This window comes from Oenanthe melanoleuca, chromosome 8 (genome assembly GCF_029582105.1).
Source record: "Oenanthe melanoleuca isolate GR-GAL-2019-014 chromosome 8, OMel1.0, whole genome shotgun sequence".
NCBI lineage: Eukaryota > Metazoa > Chordata > Aves > Passeriformes > Muscicapidae > Oenanthe > Oenanthe melanoleuca.
Window position 1 is genome coordinate 10,676,289 of NC_079342.1, and position 24,713 is coordinate 10,701,001.

Consider the following 24,713-nt stretch of genomic DNA (forward strand, 5'->3'; position numbering starts at 1 on the left):
TTATTCTAAACCTCTCTGCCTTTCATATTCTGGATGCTGATTTTCCAGAGCCACACTTGCACTTTGGTTGATAGCTTCTGATAGAAGAAGCACTTAATGAATAACTCCTCAGTCTACTTTGAATCCACTCTCCAAAGCAACTAAATTAATTTTTCTCATTCTTCTGTGTTTTTAAATATTCTCTTTACAGGCACCACCAAACAAGTCTAAGCTGCTAACTGTAGGAGATTGGTACATATAAAATTTTGATAATGCTGAATTTCTGAATTTGCTTAGATAAGAAATAAATATGCATCTGTGTCTGACTAGTATAGGTGTGGTGTGTTTTTTTTCAATCCATATGTCCAAGACTGGAATGCTCAGCAGATTATATTTTTCTAAAGAAAATTATATTCTGGGTAGATTTTGACAATTTCTTTTTTGTGCATCTTATTAAATTCATTTAGTCTAATGATACTGTTCCATGTTTATGTTAGAAGTGATGATCAGTAAATGGGTGTGATTTAATGTAAAATGGCTTTGTAAATCCTGGCTGTGTCTGTGCAGAGTGCCAGTGAATAATGGCTGTGGGAAGCATTGTGGTGGAATAGTCATAACTGAAATAGAATGCTGAGGGGACTCAAGCTTGAGAATCAGGTGTATTGGCCCTTCTGTTTTTTTCTTAGAGCAATTAACAGCAAAAATATAACTAACCTGAACACAAAAGGTAGAGTGATGTAGTACCATCATTTAGTCCTGTGAAAATAATTTCAAGCAAGCTGCAACTATCCCTCCTTAGCTACAAGGATGTGTGGCATGGCTTCAGGTGTGCTTAGATATCAGTGAGGAAGGGAAGATGACTCACAGGGACTTTTGCAATGAAAGGAAAACTGACTGATGAGAAGACAAAAAATATGTCTGAAGGCAAGGTGATCTAGCATAACATCAAGTGAAGGTGATTCAAGGGTTGATGCTTCAGCTGACCACATCTCTTTGCCATTCATTAAAATATTAGCAGGCGCTGAGATCAAACTGTCCACTTTCTGTAAGTTTTAAATTGTTCTTGAGCTGTGTGCACGTTTCATAATAGTAAGTGAAATATTGGTTTTGGTTGCAGTTTGCCTATGGTGTCCCTAACTTGACTCTGAAGGACATTGCTTGCAGTGAGATGCTCCTGGACCGCTTTATTATCTTCAGCAGCCGAAGAGGTCTCCCTTCTGTACACAAGGCCATGTGTGCCCTGTCCCAGGACAGTCTTCAAAGAGTAGAAGATGCCTTGTATGCAAATGTTGATTTCTTTAAGCTATTTCAGCTGGTAAGTATTAACATAATTAATCACAGCCCATTCTGTCTTTGCTTCTTCCAGAATGACAGAATTTTATTTTGCAGTCGTGATACAGCTTGAGTTGGCATAGCCATGTGAGCCATTTTAAAAAAACCCAAACCAACCAAACTAGGAAGTTGTGCTGGCTTTCATTACTCCTTCTATAGAAGCTATTCCTCTCTTCATTTTCTTTGGCCTTCTTTGTATTCCTTTTCTGCTGTGACCTTACTATAAATTAACAACTTCTGCAGCCTTGGTTTAGTATGGAGATATTATGCCACTTTATATATAAGTATAAACATAGGTTAATATTATTACCTTAAAATATATAATAAAATACTAATTATATTGAATAAATAAATATAAAATGGCATATTTTTCCACTATTTCATTTGTATTCTGCACACTGGGGTGGTGCATTCAGAGAACTATTAATAAAGGCTCCAAGGTCTCTTTTCTCTGATAGCAAACTTAAGTGTCCATCACTGTGTATATATCTTTCATGCTTGTTTTCCCTATGATCATGCTTTGCATTTTTCAGCGTTGAATTTAATTTGCTGGTTTACATCTTGTAACGTGATGTCATGAATCCATCACATTGTCAGTTTGCTTTATGGGAGCAGGCAGGATATATGAAAACCTTCTCAAGTTGCGTAGGAAGTATTGATTGGACTCTTCTGCCACAGCAGTGTAGCGCTATGATTAATTTAATATGGATTTTGTTCAGCTCTTAGTTTCCCAGAACTGGGAACAGAGGATGCCAGGAGCTGTAATTGACATATCAGCAAAACACAGTTTTATTATTGTAGCATTGATAGTCAGTCAGTGTGTGACGTGTGTCAGTCATGTGATTTTACCAACTATTGTGGTCAGCTTCTGAGAGCCATTGTTTTCCATTCCTAAAAATATATTGTCTTATGTTTTCATGTATCTTATGGTGGCTGGAAGTGGGAGAGAATTAATACGACAGCATTTCTAAGATAGATTTTCAGTATTTGAATACTTCATATGAATATTCACAATGTACTGCCCAGCTTTTTAACAATTCCTGTTCCTCAGAGTTTCAAAAAGACCAGGTTAAGGCAGGTGCTCAAAGAGCCCTGTAGCCTGTATAATCTTTTCACAGACTGGTTCCTCTTAGGGGACAAGGAAAAGTGTATTTTGAAGCCCTGCATGTATTCTTCCTGTCTGAGTGTCAAGTGACAGATCAGAACACGCTAACATGAGCTTTCCATAAAAGCTCCTGCCTTTGTGATTCCCTGCCAGGTACCTACACAGTGCAGCTGTCTTCTGCTTTCTTAACCACCTACTGACTGAAGGCAATGGCAGGCAATCAGCAGGGTGCATAGGCATTTTTGGGGAAGGCGTTTTAGGGGCTTGTCTCATAAATATCACTGTCTAGCTATCTACAAGTCCAGCTTTATATTTTGTTGTAATAGCAGAAGAAATGCCTGAGAAAGCTCCAAGAGTGCCGGCTCCAAGTGCATATGTGTTTCTTTAGACAGCTAACAAAGAAGGATGCAGTGATGCAAACAAAGTGGTATGTGACAGCAGAGCATGGTCACCTATTTCTTTGAAGCCATTGATAAATAAAATGTTAAATTCTACTGAAAAGGCAGTTTGGTCAGTCTGCAGGAGCTTGGGAAAGTAATGGTTTCCCTCAGGTTTGACAGAGACGGTAAGAACCAGACTTTCCAAAATCAGGAAATCTCTGAAGTATAAAGTTCTACAAATTATTTATCTTCATGGCATGTGGGAGCTTCTGTATCAAACCTTAGCTAAATTGGAAGTTACCAAGAGTCTGTATATCTCACTGGAAGAATAGCTACTGTGAGAAGCAGCTTCTCAAATGTCCCAGTTCCTGCATGCCTCCATTTTTGCACCTTTTGTCTTGGTGGGCTTAGATGAGTAGAACAAATTTCAAGATATATTTTAAGTGGCCTCTGTTTCAGCTTTGTATTAGAAAGGACATTTACACAGACTACTGTATGTCTGCACATGGGTACGGGATTTGTGGCCCATAAGACAGGCTCATAAGTTATTGTTCTGAATAACTCAAAGAATTTGAGCTACAGAGATGCCATTTGGATTTTCTTCTCATTGTTACAACTGTTGCCATGTAGAAGCTCGTCTCTATTTTTTATGTATCCACAGCTTCCCACTGTGTTGGACAGAAACTCACCAGGTGCTGACCTGAAGGCCTGGGGGAGGGTGCTGTCTAATGTCTCCCAAGCAGTGCAAAAGGTAAGTGGTCTAATAATAGATTGCATCACTTTTTTGCATAACTCATAGTCCTTGTTGTCCTTTGTTGTTTTTATGTTCCAGTTACCTGCTTTACCAGAAAGAAAATAGACTTGTTGGGGAAGAGCTGATTCCTTAAAAATTCATTCTTCTCTCATTCCAAAATAAATGTGGATATAAGCATTGTCAATTCTCAAGTGTATTCTTTTCTTCAGAAAAAGATATGAAAGAACAAGAACTGAAAACGGTGCCTGTGACCAGGGAAGAGGAGATGAAAAGATGAGGTTCTGACTGCATTCACACTTCACCATTTGGGCACAACTGCGACCTCAACAGATTTAAGGGCTGCAATTAACCAAGTCTTGTCTTACTGCAGCTGGCCAGGAAGCCAAGTGTTCAGGATCTTTTGAGGGTTCTGCAGCCATTTGTACAAGATGGAAGGCAAGAATCCTTAGGCCACTTGGTGAGTTCCTTGTCGGATCTTTTCTGTGGCTACCCAGAAGGAGGTGGATCCAGAGTGCTTTCCTTCAACTGGTATGAAGATAACAACTACAAAGCTTTCCTGGGGATTGACTCAAAAAGGAAGAAATCTGGTTATCTTTATGACAATACAACGAGTAAGTTTTTCCACCAAACCATTAGGAGACTCTTAACAGGTGCACTTTATGTTCAAGTACTAGTATAGAATGTTTCTTTTATAAATAACATTGTAAAGTAGTTGATTCAGGAAATTAGTCAGGTGAAATTATTTTACTTCATACTTAATTCATAGCTGGAAGCAGAGAAACCCAGGAATTGACAACTGACAGAAGTACGCATTTGCTTGTAATATGGAGGCATACATACAGGCATGATCATAATTAAGGCAGTCTCTCTGTTTTATGTTCTATTATATGTTACTGGTATCAGGAAGAACAAGATGATCCTGAAGAAGGTTCAGGAAAAGGCAGTGTGGTATTCTGGAATTAGTTTTCTCAAAAATATTTTTCTAAACTTCATTTTCGCTTAACTTGTTTCATGGCCTGGAGCACAGGAATTTAAAAATCTCTCCTTTCAAATAACAGTAAATTTGATACAATGGTGGCTGTTATCTTCCTATGTAGAAGTACATCTGTTTTGTAGCAATAATGTTCTACAGCATTGTTGTAATTCAGTATTTGAGGTATAGGAAATTATATCAGGATCCTGTAACCTCCTTCCTAGAAACCCCAGTTCATGTCTTCCTTTCCGGTCCTGTGACCTTCCCCTGTGTCCTTGTACCCACCGGGGGTCGGTATGCCGATCCTAGTCCCTCTGTGTCCTCATCCCATTGGCAGCTAGCCAAAAGCCACTCCCATTCCCTTCTCCTGAATACCTGGTTCGGGGGGAAGCTCGACCTCTTTCCGGCCATACCACCGCCCTGGAATAAACTGAGACTGAAAGAGCCTCTCTTTGTATCCTTCTCCATCCATGATGCGATACTTTGTCTAATCTTAAATAATTAGGAAATAGACACAGTGTAACCGCGTCACAGCATGATTACATTTTACATAGAAAAAATTTCAATTTAACAATTTCTGTTGCTTTTATTTCCTCACTATTTATTTCCTCCTATTGTAATAGGATACAGTACAAAGAAGAACCAATTTTTTGCCATTTGTTGTTTTGTCTTTTTATTGTGTCCTCTTCTGTTTGCTATTTAGTTTTTCTCTACACTGAACTCACCAGCAGTTTTTTCTGTACTATCACTAATGTTATAGTTGGTAGTTCTGTGTCCCTTCTACTGTGATAGATATGATTGCATGGTTACAAAGTACAGATGAGCAGTTTGCTTACAGAGACTCCTACTTCTTACTGTTTGTGTTGATACTTGGCTCTACTTATGTCTGAGACTTCCAAAGACCTGTAAAATGCCCAGTACTCCGTCTCTTCAGCCAGGAAACAAATTAATTGAGTGCTATCCAAGTAAACTAATTACTTCATAGTGCAGGGGTAAGATAAACATATTTACATTAAAATATTTTATTTTAAATTATTGTAGGATCCAGTTCTGAACTGTTCTGAAGTTCAGCATCTAAGCCTGCAGGATCAGCTTTGTGTCAGTATCAACTACAATACAAAGGAGCTAAGTCATTAGGAGTAAAGCAAATAAAGCTCAGACTGCTCAGTGAGTTCTGAGCTGTCTCGTTTCCTTCTATTTGAAATACCATGTAAATACCAGCAACTTTCAGATGGTTATTTATGTTTGCTTTTCCAATTTGCATAGCATATTTTACAATTCCAATATCTACTTAACAGTCTTTTCTATCCATTCAGTCATTGTACTTCTGCATTGCAGAATGTGCTTTAACTCATTCAGATTCAAACTGTCTCTACTGCCCTAAAAAGCCCTGCAGGATGTTATGTGTGATAGGATTTTAGTAGAGTTACATAAAGACTGTCTTTCTTTCTGTCTGTAGCACCCTTTTGTAATGCATTGATCCAGAACTTGGAATCAAACCCTTTAACCAAAATAGCCTGGAGTGCTGTGAAGCCCCTGCTGATGGGAAAAATTCTCTTTGCTCCTGATTCACCTTCTGTACGGGAAATCATAAAAAATGTAAGAAGTTCTGAAATACAAATATGTATATTTCTAAAAAGTTGCATCTCAAAAAACGTCTTTTGAAAAACAGTCACCCAATTACCTCAGCCGTATCAGATTTTCTTCTCAAAACTCCATTTGTTCGATGGGCCTCAGAGGAAGGACAGGTACTCTGCTTAAAAAACAGGAGACAGGTCTTGACTGATTCGTCCTATCTTGATCCATGCTGCATGGTTTTTCCAGCTTGCCCAAGTAGTTTTTTGTTGGCATGATTCCACATTTACACTAGTAAGCATAGTAATATTTATTTCACAGAGGTAGGAACATGAGCAGCTCTGCGCCATTAACTATTTAAATGGGGCATCTGTGAGGCTTGGACGAGCTTGTTGAGAACTAGCACTGAGATATTGCTAACTAATAGCAACATCATGATTTATTATTTTCACTTCATTAAAATAGGATGGAGCCCAGACTCTTCAGCAAGATGCTTGAAGTTGGGTGAAATTAATCTGAGCAGTTAAATCAAGGTTGCAGATGACCTAGGTTTTGGCCACCTCATAAGCAGAAATTCATTACTCTAGCGATCTGTGCAAGGCACAGAACTGCTGCTCAGAGTTCACACAGAAAAACATCAGATTTACAGCAGCTCAGTATTTCAGATCTTAATATTGTAGCTATGGGAATATCTGTCTTTTCCAGCTGCATTCCATTCATTCATCTATTCACATCATTATCTTTCTTTTTAGCTCTTACTGGAGAGAAATAATCAAGGGGAAAAACTCTAAATAGTTCTACCAAAGATCTGAATATTTAAAGGAATTGAAGTTGATTAGGCTTAATGTGCAATTGTTTTTTCCATTACATATACCACAGAATTTTATCCTAAGTGACTTTGGTTCTGACCAGATTTCACAGGTTCTTTTTTTGATGATTATTAAAATTTCTGCTATTGGAATGAATTGGTTAAGTTTAAAAGGTAAAAACTACAGCTGTCTAAATTAGGGGTTCCCCTGTCATCAAATCCTGGATAGATCATAAATTCTGTCTGTCTCCTTAGATTTCTAACACTCTTTTTTGCTGCTTTTTCATCAGGCAAACTCCACTTTTGAGGAACTTGAACGTCTCCAACTGTTGACCAAAGCTTGGGAGGAAGTAGGACCTCAGCTGTGGTACTTCTTTCAAAACAGCCTGCAAATGAATATGATCCGTGTATGTTATAACTTATTAAAGATTCTCAGTAAGAGCAGCCTTTCACCATCTTTTAATTTTATTAATGGAGAAGTTAATTAATTTGAAAGGTTTAGCCAGAAGCACAGCCTTTGCAGCAAGGAAGCTGTGGCCTTTAAGGCTGTTGGCTGCTGAGCTTGGTTTGAAGGCAAGTCATAGATGCATTACAACATCCCTGTGGCAAAACCCCAGATTTGGGCAGTCAAGAATCTGGCTAATGACTTCTTAATAAGGCAGCAATTGCTGCTTCCCTGCCTCCCCAAAATGTCTTTCAAGAACAGACAACCTGATTTTCTTGAATTCTGTATAGGCAAGAAAGCCATAAGACCATACTTTTTCTGGGCCAGACAGAAATTTATTTTGAGAAATTGCTTATTTCTGCATCATTGAATTTGACTTTGATCATCTGCAATTACTCTCTGTAGTTAGTTTATAAAGCAGTTCATACTAGAAGAAACATTTGCTTTCCTCATTTTTCTATATTGTATTAGACATTTATAAAATTTATCCTCCTGCTTATAAGGAAAGAATGCAATAAATAGTCAGAGAAAAATTTCATCCATTCTTCAGATCACACATCCAGTTATGCAATTACCCATTTGTAAAACTGATTCCTTACCATACTTTTTGTCCTCATTCGTGTGTTGAAAGAGTTATGGAAATTGAAACCTTTCTAGCTAAACAGAGCAAAGCTGTCATGATATGTTTCTTCAGGACTCTCTGAAGCACCCTACAGTGAGGGAATTCCTGAACAGCCAGATGGGTGCAGAAGGCTTCACTGCAGAACAAATAATCAACTTTCTCCACAATGGATCTTCAAGGAGCCGGGAGAAGGGAATGGTGGACTTTGACTGGCGGAACATCTTCACTGCTGTAGACCAAGTTCTGCGTTTGCTCAGTCAGTATTTGCAGGTAAATTTAGCCCTGCCCCTTTCAGGGAGTAGCTGTAGAGGATATCTTAAGACCAGTTAGGCAGTCCTGGGGTCTGTGGTAATAGACAAGAAAGTTAAAAACATAAAATCTTTGTTTGTTTCAAGTTAAATCTCATTATTAAAAGCATATGTTTAGAATAATACAGTTCATAATAAGTATATAGATACTTATTATTAAAAAAAAAGTTCAATTTTATGATCTTCAAATGCTTATGCAAAATATTCGTTGAATGTCTGAACACATTTCAATGCTGAGAGGCAGAAAGTGAATGCAAAACCTCAAAGGAATGGATTTTTGTAAGTATTAATAATCAACAGACCACTAATTTCAGCAAGGTCAGGAGCAGAGAAACTAACAGTTCTTTGATAAGTCCTCTTGCAAGTTTTTAATCTCCTCATCAAAATTCCATTGAATCCAATGAGGGAGTTTCTACTTGTTCTGTGGTCACTTCTGACAGATGTCTGTCTCTTTCCTGCAGTCTGTACCTCTTTTCTCTAGCATGTTGTTTTCAGTGGTGCCTTCTGAGGATTTTTGAGCGAAAATTGGTATTAGTTATAGGCAACAAGACTAAGCCTAACTCCTAATTTCAATCCAGTCAGTCCATTTGTCCCTTGCAAGAAGGCAGAAACTGAAAGTTTATCTGCCTTCCTGCAGCTGATACAAGAAGGAACAAAGGCTTTGCACAAAGCTCTGCTGATTCATTTAATAATCTTTTTGTTATCATGTTAGCAGAATTATTTCTTGTCAAACTGAGTGAAATATACTGCATGCAGCTGGTCAGTGCTGGAACATCAATAATATCAGAACAGTTACTGTACCTGGTAATAGATCTTTGTGTTCTAATGAGCTTTGTGTCCTTTGTAATGAGCTTATTCTTTAAAGTCTGCTGTTTACACGGAGTTGTAAGCACTTGAGAATGTTTTCTGGCTGTGCCAAACACAGTGGTAACAAATTTGGAGAATAGTCTGCTCCTTGCCACCAGTATGCAATAGGGAGAGGTGTGTTGCCAGCACTTATCTTTGATGACTCCAAGTCTCTGCTGCAAGCTGTAATGCTCCTGAGAATCCCACAAATTATGCAGTGGCTGCTCGTCCTCACCACCCCAAGAATTTCCTGATCTTCCATTTGATTGCCTTAGGCCACAATAAAACTAAACTGTTAGTGAGAGCTAAACAGTCACCTCTTTGTGTTTATTATTCTCTGGTTTTATCTTCCAAACCCGTTCTCATTATTTTGGTTTTGAGTTTCCCATTTTCATTGGACCATTTAAAATTGTTAAATTATTACTGGGAGGAGATTTGAAATAAATTTCCCCAAGCAGATGATAAACCAATTTTGATATAGTGAGGTTTATGAAGACACAAACTGAGTTCAAATTCACTGGGGAAAAGGAGAGCCTAGGTAGAGCATACAGCTTTTGTTTTGAATGCAATTTGTGTTAAGAGAAATAAATTGTAGTTTTGGATCATAGATTACTATATAAAATGTCTTTTCACTTTCAAACTGTGTGAATTATTCCAATACTCCTGTCTTGGACTATGTTCTTATACAAGCTTTGGTTTCACTCTACTCAAGGAGAAGATTTATAAGCATTTGTGTTTTCTGTTTTGAACGCTTGCAGCTTCCTTTACTGGACCCCTGGACAAGAGCCTATGCTGCTCCTCAGTCCACTCCAGGCACTGTCTGTTCTGCAGTGAAAATCTAGACAAGTTCAGTTGCTGACAGTAGTTTGCCTGTATCATTCTCACAGATTCCCTTGGAGAACTGTCTGAGTTCTTCTGCAGCTGTTCTTTTCAAGTGTCTTGAAAATAATTCCTCCTGATAAAGAAGTAGCAAATAATCCTGCAGACCCTACAAAGACGCAATTCCACAGGAGGGGTTTGTTATGCACACATTGCCGCTTTTTCAAGAGCTAAACTTAATTCCTAAACTCAGTTAAAACCATGTGGTATAAATGTATCTCCAAAAATTAATGCAACATGAGCCATCAGTTTGATTTTATTTCTCTTCTGGCATGCAAAGTTTTCTGCCTTATTTTGCTTTCTGATATGAAATTCTACATATTTTAGTTTTCTGGAGCAAAAGGGAAAATTAACACCTACAAACACCAGGAAGAATAAAGCCACAAAATAGTGTTATCGATTTAAGCACTGTTCTGTTGTGAGTTAAAATTATATTTTCATATAGATCCCATTAAGCTGTGATAGTACAAATTTTAAAGGAAACATTGCATGATTTCTCACAGGGGAAGGTTAAGTAAAGGAGTATTTAAGATTAAAAAGCAAGTTACCAGTATGAGCCCTTTGATGTGGACTAATTTTTAGTTATTGTCTTGCAAGAAATGATTGAGAAGATAAGATCAAGCAAGTTAGCCTGTTGGAATTTTATGAAGCAAAGGAATTCAACAAGTATCTTTCCAGTCCATCAGGGGTTAAATACTTCTACTCTGTTAATATTTTGCCAATTCTGAAGGGCAAAAGCTAAATATACGAAACATAAATACATAAATCTGTTATTTTACAGACAACTAATTCTAAAGTTTATAGCATTCACAATCTTTGTTTTACAGTGCCTGCTAAGTAGGACTTAAATGGAGGAACATAAAGAACTTAGGTTTTGATAAATTTTTATCTTGTATATGCATTGTAAGAATACAGTTTGTAATAATGACAGAGACTAAGAAATAAGAATTTTTTTAAATTGGGATAGCAAATAAAAAGGACATGTTAACTTAAGTGAGCAGGTAAATCACGTGTCAGAATTCAGCAAGGACACAATATGATCAGTTAGATACATCAGTGACTTGCCTGGTGTTATGTAGGAATAAATGTCGAAATACCTAATAGACATTAAAATTTAAATGCATGCTCTGACTTTTCCCAGGGCTTCAATTGGCAAAATGCTTTTCATCTGAAGGCCACACCCAGTGTTCTTTTCTTACAGATCAATCATCCTTTAGCTCTCTAGTATTCATTCAGGCATTTCCTAGGCTGAAGAAGGGAGGAGAGAGTCAAAATAATAGTTTAATCATAAAGCTGAAAATAACAACCGTTTCAGTTGAACTTATTTTTCTTCTCTGTTTTCAACCACTGATGTTTGCTTTAATGTATACCTCTTACTATTTTATTCCCATACAATTTTTCTCTTTGTATTTGTAGTGTTTGACCTTGGATAAATTTGAAGGTTATCTTGATGAAACTCAACTGACTCCTCAAGCCCTTAATCTGCTGGAGGAAAACAAATTATGGGCTGCTGTGGTTTTTCCAGACTTAGAACCTACAACCAGCAATCTCCCACCACATGTGACATACAAGATCCGAATGGACATAGACGCAGTAGAGAAAACAAACAAAATAAAAGACAGGTACTTATCTGATAGTTACTTGTCAGTTCTGCCTGGCTATAACATAAATATGAGAGACATAAGGGTGTTAGAACCTATGTTGGATACATACATGAAATCCAACCTTATTTGTTAATAGTTACTCTGTAGTGCAGCACAGAATCCATCTCACTTATCAGGTACCAACACTAATGGTATCACTCTTGTGACAAGCCAAGCAGTGGGTAGGTGCAGGAATACAAGGCAAAGGGATGACTCTGCTCAGAATCTGTTCAGTAACCTGCTTCAGTTTTTGGATGGCCCCACCATTGGTAAAGTCCTACATAGATTGTGACTCAGCTCTCTTCCACCTGGACAGCAGAACATCTCTACTGTTCCTCTTCAAGTCCCCACCAAATAGACTCACTTAAAGGGACATAATTTCTCAGGATTGTCTACAGAGGAATATAATTGTATCTGGTAATTGCAATCCAATTGTTCCAGTTGAATCTCCAAGGATACCATATTCCAAATATAATTATTTCTATTCTGGAACAATTACTCTGCTACATGACTAATTTATGTATATTTTTGGCCAAAATTGCTATTCCAAGTCAGTGCAGAGAAAACAAAAGGAAAAAAAAGAGCCTTCCACTTTCTTAAGCAATATGGTCTGATACACCAAAGTCTAGAAAAGACAACTCCAGGCAGTGCCACTGCAATTTCAGTTGCTAAGATTATTTAATTAATTAATTAATTAATTTGCCACAACCTTTCTCTAAAGTCAGTGCTTACCCCAATGGTTTCCATGTGAATTTTCTTTTGAGGTACTGGGATCCTGGTCCACGAGCTGATCCTGTGGATGATTTACGTTATATCTGGGGAGGCTTTGCATATCTCCAGGATATGATTGAGCGTGGGATTATAGAGACACAGACCAGCACTGAAGTGCCATTGGGAATTTATCTGCAGCAAATGCCATATCCATGCTTTGTGGATGATGTGTGAGTCAAAGCAGTTTTTCTTCATTCTATTGAATATTTGGATTGCTGGATGGTTAAAATTCTCAATCACCAGAATTAACCCTAAGTTATGAATGTCCTAAGGTATAAATACAAGAGTAATAACTGAGACACAACTGAATTAATTTGGTTTTTTCCTTATCCTGTCATAACCCCGACTCCACAAGCCACCTTTGCAAAGATTCTACCCCTGATCCCAATCTGGCCTTTGTTGCATCCAATGTCCAGGCCTAAAATGAACTCAATACACAGTTTTGAGTTCATTAAAAGCAGCAGTTTTCTTCCAATTTTCTTTCCTGTTCATGGTGTGTCTGCTCCAATGCTGCAGTCTGGGATACTCCAGCTGTCCTGGTATACTTTTCACTCAAAAACACAAAGGCATTAGAGAAATCTTTTCATAATTCTGTAGTGTGCTCTGTGCAGGCAAAATGCTACTACTTCTGATAAAAGGAAATTGCAGACACATAGATTGACCTGTCATTCCCATCAGTCATCATGTTAGTCTGACAAAACATCACTCTGGCAAGCCTGCTGTCTGTTTCTTCTCCAGTGAGAATACCCATCTGTGCAAAAGTTCTCTGAAGTCTGCAGTAGCCACATCCAGTTCAGAGCTGATCTCCAAACTCAGTGCTGGCCTCTGCTAAAGTGAGGCAAGTGCATCCTCATGGTGACCTGTAGGCTGTGCTGTGCATGCAAAACTCAGTGTGCCCCAGGCCACAGCACAAAAGCATGGCTTTGTTTCTCCAGGCCAGATTGCTTTTCAGGAATTTTTGGTGAAAGAGTAAAGATTTTCCCTTTGTTTTGACACTGATGTAGCTTTGATAGTATATGGCAAAAATGTAGTTCTATAGGGCTCAGACTTAGGAAGCTGAAGACTTTTTGCTCCTTGCTTTTAGCAACTATGAGCTTTTGGCCTTTAAACAATCAACACCTGATTCCACAAACACCATAATATGTAGCAGTGTTAATTAGTAGAACTAAATAGCTTACATAAGGAGGAACAAGTACCCTGGGAGCCTGAATAATAAAACCATCTGCATCAATCATAACTAGGGAGAGGGAGATGTATTCCCTCATCTTCTTCACAAGATAACTCCCCTAGCACAGCAAGGCCATCAATGCCAGGGAGACATTTTTTATGTTAACGTGTTCCCAGACTTAGCAAAATAAAGAGATAAACAGTGCAGCTGACAAGCTGTGTCCTGCACAGGACCTTGCTTAGCAGCTCCTGCAACTATAGACTGCTTGATAGAAAATTGCCTCTGGCTCAGCCTGCACTGGGTGCTAAGGGCTGTGGTGAGTTGACCTTGACTGGATGCCAGGTGCCCACCAAGCTTCCCTATCATCCTCTTCCTCAGCAAGAAGGGAGAAGAAATTAAAAAAAAAAAACTCATAGGTCAAGATAAGGCTCTTTACTTAAGCTAAAACAAAAAATAACCCTAAGATTTATACACTATTTCCCATCCAGCAATGTCCAGCTGCTTCCTGGGAAACAGGGATTCAGCATGCATAGCAGTTGCTTTGGAGGACAAATGTTGTAAATATCAAATACCCACCACATTCTCCTCCTTTTTCTTGGAGTTTATATCTGAGCAGACACAATATGGAATACCCCTTTGGTCAGATTGGGTCAGCTGTTCTGGTTGTGTCCCCCCTCCCAAGATTCTGCCTACCCTCTGCCTGCTGGTGAGGTAGGAATGTTAGAGAGACAGCTCTGATGCTGTGCCAGTGCTGCTCAGCAGTAAGCAAAACACTGGTGTATTATCAACACCTTTCTAGATATCCATGCAAAGCCCAGTGAGGGCTGCTATGGGGAAAATTAACTCTATCTCAGCTAGATACAAAACCGTGACTCATGGTCTGTATGAATTTCAGCTGCCTTGCTGGCAGCATATAATACTTTTAATGACTGATTTGTTTATTTCTCTTGTCAGTGAATCTTGGGAGCAGAAAAACAATGACACTCCCATATTGTTATTGTTAACATATGTCTTAAAATATTCCTTGTAGATCTAAGAGTCTTATGGAAATTCACTGTGAAGAGAGATGTATTTTCATGAGGCACCACATATTTTATAGCCTTCAATAACCCTTAGAACATCTTTGTAAACTACAAATAACATTCATCTGTCTCATGGGATTGCAGAAACCATTACTTTATTAATATTTAGGATGCTTGTAAGGTTTACTAGTGAAATGCTATTGATGTTTCAACTGAGAATTTACAGCTCCATATTTAATTAATGCACTCTTCCCACACCCTTTCCTTTTCATTTTTGCTTTTCATCTAATATTTCTCTGTTTTACCTAAATTTAATTTATTCCTTCTTGCTTTGGTAGCTTCATGATCACTTTAAACCGAGCCTTTCCCATCTTTATGGTGCTAGCTTGGATATATTCAGTGTCCATGACTGTGAAGAGTATAGTGCTGGAGAAGGAAATGCGTCTGAAGGAGGCTATGAAGAACAGGGGCATAACCAATGGCGTGATTTGGTGCACTTGGTTCCTAGACAGCTTTTCCATGATGTCTGTGAGCACATTCCTCCTCACAGCTCTGATTATGGTAAGGATTGCTACTCTCAAACTCACTCTTGTGTTTGCACTCCTGATACCAGTTTGCTGTTGAGAAAGAATAGTAGCCATTGGTAGGGAGATGTGAATGGTGGAGGCCTGTTCTGACCACAGCACGTAGCAGGCATATTCTTCTAGGCAGACCTCATAACAGCATCAGTGCTTGGCAGAGACAGAACAATAAATTCACTAGTAAAGATTTATTGTGAGATCCTCATATAAAATGAATTAGGCTCATTACTCTGTATATTGTATTTCCTGTAGGCAGATGCAGATCTCCCAATAAATAATAATTGTTGCTTTAAATCAGAGATAATAATTTGCAGAATTTTAATCTTGTAATTCACTATATGTGATTAACTTTTAATATCCTGTGCTTGTTTGCTTAGAAACTGTGCAACTATTTCAATGGGAAAAGAGACTGCAAGAACAGAACTTTCAGGAAAACCTAAAAAAAAAATTCCACCTTTTGCTCTAGTGATTCAGAATTCCTGTAATTTTTATAACTTTTCCAGACAGTTTGGGTGCTCTCTCTGAGAACTACCTATTCTCTCCACTACCTGAGAACTAAGCTCTATATTGAGAGCTTGCTGCTATATTTTATATAAATATGTAGCATTTTAATAAGGAAGAATGCCCTTGTTTGTTATTGTAATGACATGTTGTTGAAACTAATGCCTGGGAGAGTTAGACGTTGTATTAAGCAAGAAAGACTGGCTTATTATTCTTTACTCATTGTATGTTGCTAGCAATTCTGATCTTTCCTGCCAGGAGAAAGCAGCAATACTTGCCAATTTTTCTGTTTTCCTTTTGCTTACAGCATGGACAAGTTCTACATTATAGCAATCCACTTCTCTTCTTTCTATTCTTACTGACATTCACCACAGCCACCATCATGCAGTGTTTCTTGTTCAGCACCTTCTTCTCCAAAGCAAATCTGGCAGCTGCCTGCAGTGGAGTCATCTACTTCACCTTGTACCTGCCCCACATTGTCTGCTTTGTCTGGCAAGACCGTCTGACTGTTAATCTGAAGATCCTAGCAGTAAGCCTTTCACTGGTTCTATGGCAGCTTTGCTACCCTTCTCACAGTGCATATGAGAATCACAAAGTATTGCACACTTCTTCCTCTTGGCTTTTTTGACTCAGAGAGGGAGACCACTAAATATCTCTTAAATAATTAAGGATTGCAAGGAAGTTTTTAGCAGATCTAGTGCAAGAGATATCTTCATAGCTTTTAGAAAATTCAATTAATTTTTTTTTTTTTTTTAATTCCAGGAAATTAGCATACTAAAATGTTTAAAATGTTTTGAATATTTCCCTATAAGTCAAAGCAAATCTAACTTCTGGTATGTTTAATAAATATGAAGGCAGTTCACAAAATGGGGACAGTTCTCTTTCTCGTGTGCTATAACCTCATTAACATCCTATGTCTAAGGATGAGAAGAACTCAGGTTCACATTCCTTTTTACCTCAGCCAAAGAGTTACCAATTGAGCTGCAGTGCCAAAGCTCTGAGAAATACCTTTCATCTAACAAGTTGTAGACATTCTCCATGCAGTGTTTCCATGTTGGTTCTCTTCCATTTTAGGTAAGATACTTAACAAGTCAGGGGAGCTGGAAACTTCTTGCTGTTTTTTGAGATGGAACCATGATCTTAACAAAATTTTTCAAACGACTGTGTGTTTAAGTCCAGTCTCCCCACTTTTATCAAGCATTCTAACAGCATAGGTGAAGGAACTGTCTTCTCTTCTTGCACTAGGAAATATAAGGGAAAACAAAACACTTCCAAAGCTGTAATTAAGTGTATAAAGTTATAAACTAAGTATAAAATGTATTAGTTTGTTGTGTTAGAATCAGACATGACAGAGGAAGCAGTTGTGGTTTTCCATATCCTGATCATCTGGTGTACTTTCTGTCATGTTACTCACAGTAGCCCTGCCTCATACGCTCAGGAAATATTTTGTTTCCCCTAGGTAGTCAAAGGTGTACACTGCAAACTTCTAGATGCAGCTATAGCATTTTCCAAACAGACGTTATAAAGGAAAAAGACAAACTGTGAAGGTTGCCTAGTAGTTAAAGAGAGTACAGACAAGGTTGAATTCAGTCTATTATGGCTAAATACTGCTTAGAATTGCAAAGAATTAAACATTACAGGCAATATAAAAGTGAAAGAACATTTCCCATGTCATTTGTTATGCAAGTTTTAAAGTCCAGTCCCTAAAAGTCGGGGCGGGGGGAGTGTTTGTTTTGGGTTTTATGTTTTGTTGTTGTTGTGCTGGTTTTTTTGTTTGATTATTTGTTTGGGGTTTTTTTAAAGGTGTCTCCCTGTCAGGGCTGAATGTAAGTTTTCCTTTATTCCAGAGTTTGCTTTCTCAAGTAGCCTTTGGGTTTGGCACGGAATACTTGTCACGCTATGAAGAACAAGGTCTTGGCCTACAGTGGGGTAACATCAGAACAAGTCCCTTGGAGGGAGATGAATATAGTTTTCTTTTTTCCATTAACATGATGCTTTTTGATGCTTTTCTCTATGGAATACTTTCTTGGTATCTTGATAACGTTTTTCCAGGTACGTCAGATTCTTATTCATACAAAGTACTGGTAGTTGCTGTAAACTCTGTTAGTCTGATCAGTCTCTGTGCATTTCACTGGCAGAAAAAGGGTGTTTGACCTTGTAGACTATGAATCTTATCCAGTTTAGCACTGCTGGTTTATTAAGGACTTCCACTTTTCTCTTTTTCTTTTTTCTCTCACTTGTTTTATTCCTGAAAAGAATGAGAAAGGAAGAAGGAGTAAAAAGGAGGATGTGATTACTAGTCCTGTTTTATAATTGAAATGGAAAATAAATCTACAGAAACATCATCTGTTGAAATCCAATTTGTATATATTCTTTTCTTTGAAAAGTTTTAACCTTTTCTAGTGAGATTTTTTTAAACTTTTAAAACATAGATTTGACAGTTCTAATTCACATATATACTTTGTCCACATTATGCAAACTGTTTCTTAAAGGATGGTACTGTTTCCTAAGACACATGCTGTGTCTGCAGTTGTGAAAGTTCCTGTGCGGATTTATTTTATTTCTAAATGGAAATCACAATTCTAGTACGAGATCACAAAAGGATTTTCTTTGTGATCAATTACAAAATTCTGCAACCTTCTGTGTGAAAAAATGATTTGTCTTTCTAGCTTAAATAGTTATCTTGCTTCATATTGAATATTATTACAATATAGTAACTGCCAACTCTTGTTTGCTGTACAAGCAAGTGAGCCTTCTTTTCATTAATTTACTGCTCCTGCATGTGAACTGCAGTTCTAGGTGTTCTTGGCAGATGGCTATTTTTCTTTTTCGCAATGCTGTTTAAAGAAGAGTGGACAGTGGACTATTTGCATGAACACAGCAGGAATGAAACAATAGAAATTTCTTCATTCATAGATGTAAATAAATTTTTTCTGTCAACACTTTACATAAAAACAGCATCTTTCAGGGCTTCTAGTTAGTAGCTTCACTTCCTCCCAATATTTGCTCTGTCTTGTCTTTCTGCTGCTCTTTTCATGTAGGTTTTCTCCTTTAATTTCTCTGTCACACACATGCAGCCCTGCCAAAACAATGCTGTACTATTTGAGGTTACTACAGGAGTTCACTGGATAATTCTTTGAACCCTATGATTCTTGTCCTGCTAAAGTCTGCTCTGAAACCAACCTCCCGTTGCTATAATGGTCCTTTGGCTATTGGAGCATTCTGCTCCATAACAAATTTCACTTGGGTTTTGCATCCATACTGAATGTGAAGCTGTTGTTTTAGCCAGCAGTTTCAGAGGAGAATAATACAGTCCATTATAAGGCAAACTGTTTGTGAATGCAGACAGAGCATTTCTGTGCATGAATAGGAGTACAAGAGGTTGGCTGAAACACAGGTAGTTTCTGTTAATTCAGAAGCAAGCAGACACTTTCACAAGCAGTGGATTTCAATTAATAAAACTGACCATCTTTCAATGAGTATCACAGATCTCCCTTGCCTATTTTGAATAAGTAGCACAAGGCCAATAACATCTGGGTTCACAAAGAAGGCAGTTTTAAACATTGAAGCTCAAATTCCTGCATTCTTTAAATCAATATGATCCAGAAAAGGATTGTTAACTTCCAGTAACTCTGATCTGACCTGCCAAGAACTGGTAATGTTATTGTGCTGTCTCTTATCCAAACTGAATTCACCTGTAACTAAAAAAGCCCATTTTTATTAAAGAAGAGGATTACACTGTTGTCAATTTTCTCTGAAAGGCTATGTACTGAAATAACAGTCAGAGTTCCTTTCTCATTACCAGTTTTAAATTCAGCCCCAGGGTAATAAGTGTAAATTTGAAAAGTTTTTCAGTCATGTCAACCCTCAAGTGTTAAGTGGGCATTAAAAGAATGTCCTTGAGTGAGGCTAGGATCCTATCTTAAGCAGTGAGCTGCTGCCTGGTTTGTAAGGATTCAGGGACTAGCTTCATTCTGCAATTAAAATACTTTCTACTTAAGACAAGATAAGGCAAGTCACATTACATTTTCTAAATTTTACTGCTGTCCAAAAGAAAAAAAACAAAACTGTGAACAAAATCTGTTCTGCCAGGTACTCGGTACGTGGTTTGACCTCTTGATATGCAACATTAGGACTACAGGTGTTTGCTTAGATGAATTTGTGTCTACTGCAGAATAGAGTTATGAAGAGCACTTTACCTACTTATTTTTGTTTTAGGGGACTATGGGTTACCACAGCCTTGGTATTTCCCTGTGCTGGAATCCTATTGGCTTGGCTCCAGAAGCCCAGAAGCTGAGAAAACAGCAGCTGCTGATGGTGAGTTCTTTGGAAACTTTGTTCTTTAGAAATAACTTCACTGATCTACTTAAAGGTGACTCCATAATATTTCCATTTTCTGGGTTCTGCAAAGGTGAGAGACCGCCATACACTGGGAGTCTTGGCAAGTGCCTTTGACCTTGGAGTGGTGTGCTATCATTAGAGTCATTAGAGATGAGTCACTGTTCCATCTGAGAGCATTTAAAGCCTGGCTTAACAAGCAGCATCAAATCCCCACTCTGTAACCACCACCTTTTGAGAAATTCAAGGAGTTCTTATTGCTCAGTACAACATCCATGAAATGTTAATCTTACACTGAGATTCCCTACTTTTCTACACTTGACTCTTTTCTATCTAGTTTGACACTAATTTAAGTCTGTTTACTTTCTTTTTCTAAGCAAGATTATAATATATGCCACCCTTGTATCACCTTGAATAAGCTCAGTAAAGAGCCAGCAAGTTGATTAGGAGCTGGAGCATGTAACATATGAGATTTTGAGAGAGCTGGGTCTGCTCAGCTTGAAGAGAGAAAGCTCAAAAGAGCTAGACTTCTCAGATGTGGCTAGTGGAAGGATGAGAGGCAATGGATATATGACCCAATGTGACTGTTTTCCTTCATGGCTGCAGTCTCTAAGACCAAACTGGTGAGCCAGAAATTCTTGTTTAGAAGGTAATACCAACTCATTCATTTTGGCCTGGTGCTCTTAATCTAACCTGCAGTTCAGCAATTTGCTTTTCATTTACCCTTTGAATTTTTTTTTAATTCCTCTCACTCCCTGTACATCTGGGAAATATTTGTATGGTTTTTCTCCTCATGTGATGAGAACTTTGTCTAGAGCTGCATGGATAAAATGTTAAACATGTACCTAATACTAGTCAGGATCTTACTCTGCATCTATAACTGCAAAATTGTCGGTCATTTTCCTTAAATATTTGATCTTGACACCATGAAGCAGATTTTAAGCTAGATGATTTTGAATGCTGTACTCCTAACCTGACTAAAACACTGATTGGTTAATGCCCTTGAAAAGCTCAAGGCTTAGGACTGTTTACTTTTCCTCAAAATACCTCTAGCGATAAGAGAATATTAAATTTTTGTTAATTAAATCTTGACTGCTTTTGGTTTATATAGAAAAATGTCCAGAATCAGAAGGTTGTGTGGATCAGAAGACCATGGAAAGGGAAAAAAATGAAAGCAACACAAATAAATCTGAAGAACCTGAAAAGACAGAAGAAAAGAGTGACAGCCAGGGGAAGAAGGATGGTAAAAACAAACAATGTAAACACAAACGAGAAAAAGAACCCGGCGAGCAGGGGAAGCCTAAGACAGATGTCCAGGACAAAGATGAAATTAATAGTAAGGAGAGAGAGCAACCTGAGTACTTCTGAGATACTATACTCATTGTACTTCATAACAACCTAGACATAGGAGTGATTGGAGCCAAGGTACAAGAGCAGGAGTCCAGTAGGTGATAGCATGTAACTGCAGGAGCTAAGCACGAGAGACATCAACTCTTATTTATTCCTCTACATTCATCATCCCTTAGAATATTTTAGCCACTACACATAAGACAGCTGCCTTCCAGAAGAGCTGCTTAATTTGTATTTTTATCATACAAATGCAGGCTATTTCTTTGGCAAGTTAGTTTCCATGCTGAGGGAAGCCTCAGAGACATATACATTGACTTTTTAAAATTAAACAGAGCCATGACTTCAATAAAAACAGACTGAGGGGAATGTTCTTCCTTCTTAGTCCCACCCCTCCTTTTTTTGCCTATCTTTAGTGTGTTTTGCATCAGTAGGAAAAGACTGGTTTCAAAGGAATTTATCTGAAGTGCTCTGTGTGTCTGTCTGCAGCCTTTTCTGATGCTGACATTAGCCATCACCTAAGAATTCCTGAATGACCTGTCTTGTTTTCAAGCCCCAATGTCTTCTTTTGTGGTGAGCCAGAGGAGTTTTCTGTATGAGATGCTCAGAGGAATGCATGTGGATTCTGTAGCACAAGTAACTGCTACAGGCAGCTCTGAGCCCTTTCTGACTCTCTTGAAAAGCAAGAGATAAAAGTGGGGTCATCAGAGCTCCTCACGTAGGCACTGAAAACATGCATTCAGAGTGAATGGAAACAGGACAGAACTTCAAAGGAAAAAGACAGGCAGAGGTTAAAGGTTATTTCAGCCAATCTTCTCCTAGCAATGCCTTATCTTTTTGGTGCTTTACTCCTTAGTTCCCAGGTTCCAGCTGCTCAGTGGCCGCAAAGGAAGGGCTTTCTGCCTGTCACTGCACAAAAAAGCCTGTCTTCCCTTTCAGCCACCCAGGAACTGGGAGCATGAGGAGAAGCTAAGAGTAGACCTAGTATAGCTCAATGACAGTGATGATACAGGATCAAAATGGAGAAATATGAATCACAATAAAAGGGAGCTCAACCCCCCAGCAGTCCTTCAAGTGATGCAAAGCAGATACTGGGGGAGATCATTAGAGATTTTGCCTCACAAAATTGTCAGTGAGTCTTGCAGACAAATATGATCTAAGCTTATGATACATATAATACCAAGGATGGTGCCTCAATTGCCAGTATATGCATAACTATCTAGCCAGACTCCATGTGAACTTTTGTGAATACAGGATGTTTGTATTTGTTCCAGCAAGGTAAATGGAAACCTAGATTCCTTTCACAAGTCAAAAGAAAAGTTATTCATAAACATAATTATATCTAAAATAGTGCTACCCATTCTGTATCAGTTATTTTAGCTGTTCTGTAATGTACACAGCTCTCTCATGTACAGCAGATTTGGAACTTTTTCCTGAGTATAGTCGGTGACAATAATGACAGTTCCACAAGCCGCTGATGGATGTGGGGCTGCCCAGATCACATTGGCTGCTCTCTACACAGGCTTGCTGGGTACTGAACAGTTTAAGTAAACTGCAATTGCAAAATAAGCCTTCCTACAAAGCCTGAAGCATTCTTTGTAAACAAAAGTGGACAAGGTCTTTAGTTTCAGTTTCTCAACTCCCATAATTCACATTGCCCAAGGGCTTAATTTACTTCAAAGGAAGTTTGTTTTGTCTAGAAGCTGGTGCAATAAAATGTCCTGATGGTGCTATTTGCAATAATGCATTTTTAATCCTGAGAGAAAGCCATCTCATGTAGTGCTCATGTTAGGTACTATCAAAATCTTGACCTGGTCTCAGCAATGGGGTGAATTTCACCTACCAGGATTAAAGGCAAATTTTTTTTTTGTTGTGGTGTTTTGTTTGTGTTTGGGGGAGGTTTTTAAGCATCATGGTCAAAGAATGCACAGCTGGGCAGATTATTTGAATGGCAGATTTCAGCCCAGCTAGAAAAGTAACCTGCTGCTTGTTTAATGTAATCTCTCAGCCTATCTAAGTATTTCCAGAAAACAATTCCAAATAATCTTCCTAGTACACAATGAAAACAGAAAGCATGTTCAGCTTCCCCTGGTCCAATAAGTTACCTCTCCACAGACCACCACAATTCTGAGCTCTACTTCTCCTGTCATAAATATGAGGGTGAATCTGATGTCATTGATATGAGGGTGAACCTAAATAAATTGCATTGCAATTAGAAATCTGGCTGTAGTTTTGTACTGGTGTGATTTGGAGAATCTGGCCCTGGAACATGGTGCTGTATTATGCTGGGTATGTGCTATTGCTTCTGCACTTACTGATGTGTTGTCATCATCAGAACTAGGATTAAAACAGATGTTTTTATTCTCTTTTCATTTTTGACTTCTTGCCTTTCAAGTAAATACCTTCTTTGAGCCCGAGCCCACAGGATTGATTCCAGGAGTATGCATTCAGAACCTGGTGAAGATTTTTGCGAACAGGCCCAAGCCAGCGGTAGACGGGATAAATATTACTTTTTATGAGGGTCAGATCACAGCCTTCCTTGGTCACAATGGAGCAGGAAAGACAACTACCATGTAAGTCTGTTCTTTTGGAAGAAGCAAATCCAGGGCAGTGCTCTATTGCTGGAGCAGTCTTTTTATTCTTCCCTCATCTCTCTGCTACCCTTGCAGCTGGCTTGACACACAACATGAGGCCTTTTCCAGACAGGGAAATGCTGCCCCTAGGCATAGAGAAGATATTCTGGATTAGCTAAAGCCCTGGGAGGGAAGTAATGCATGAAACAAACAAGTGAAAGTCCATAGAGAAGAAAGCAATTATCTCCCCCAGAATTCATTTCCCATGGCTAAACTACCATAGGTGAAGAAAGAGAAGGATCTTCTGCTTGAGAGTGTTAAAAATTTGCAAGCCACTATATTCCACATGTTCTTGGTTTCTCTAACTGGCTCTAGGTCAGTCACATCTATTGGTCTGTGTGCAAAGGAATATAAAATACAGGCCCTCTTTAAATAGAATTACTACATGCATGCAACATCCATGTCCAGATTAAAATGTTCCTCTAGTCATAGAAACCTGTCATCCAAGGAAGCTGGACTTCAAGGATATTTAATTTTCTTTACACAGAACCTTATTTGGCAAAATAGGATTCATTGGTGAACAAAACCTTTTATAAATCTCTGACAAGTTCACCAAATGTTGAAAGAATTGAATGTTTCATTATGACCTTTTTTAGCAAAATACTGTAGGGGGTTTTCAATTAAAACACTTTTATTTAAAAGGCACTTTAAATTGCCTTTTCATTTTTAAAATTGTTTCACAAGGAATATGTTCAACCGAAAA

The 24,713-nt window shown here is 38.2% G+C and overlaps 1 protein-coding gene across 1 annotated transcript in view; it reads left to right on the forward strand.

Annotated features, from left to right (window-relative positions):
* The window catches only part of ABCA4 (ATP binding cassette subfamily A member 4), a 60,689-nt gene that overhangs the window by 10,923 nt on the left and 25,053 nt on the right, over positions 1-24,713 (forward strand). The window contains exons 6-19 of the mRNA XM_056497332.1: positions 1,097-1,294; positions 3,458-3,547; positions 3,921-4,161; positions 5,983-6,122; positions 7,197-7,313; positions 8,046-8,243; positions 11,423-11,628; positions 12,414-12,590; positions 14,949-15,171; positions 16,000-16,221; positions 17,540-17,744; positions 19,911-20,009; positions 21,142-21,366; positions 23,773-23,950. Coding sequence (XP_056353307.1) covers positions 1,097-1,294; positions 3,458-3,547; positions 3,921-4,161; positions 5,983-6,122; positions 7,197-7,313; positions 8,046-8,243; positions 11,423-11,628; positions 12,414-12,590; positions 14,949-15,171; positions 16,000-16,221; positions 17,540-17,744; positions 19,911-20,009; positions 21,142-21,366; positions 23,773-23,950 — 2,519 coding nt within the window. The remainder of the gene's footprint in view (positions 1-1,096; positions 1,295-3,457; positions 3,548-3,920; positions 4,162-5,982; positions 6,123-7,196; positions 7,314-8,045; positions 8,244-11,422; positions 11,629-12,413; positions 12,591-14,948; positions 15,172-15,999; positions 16,222-17,539; positions 17,745-19,910; positions 20,010-21,141; positions 21,367-23,772; positions 23,951-24,713) is intronic.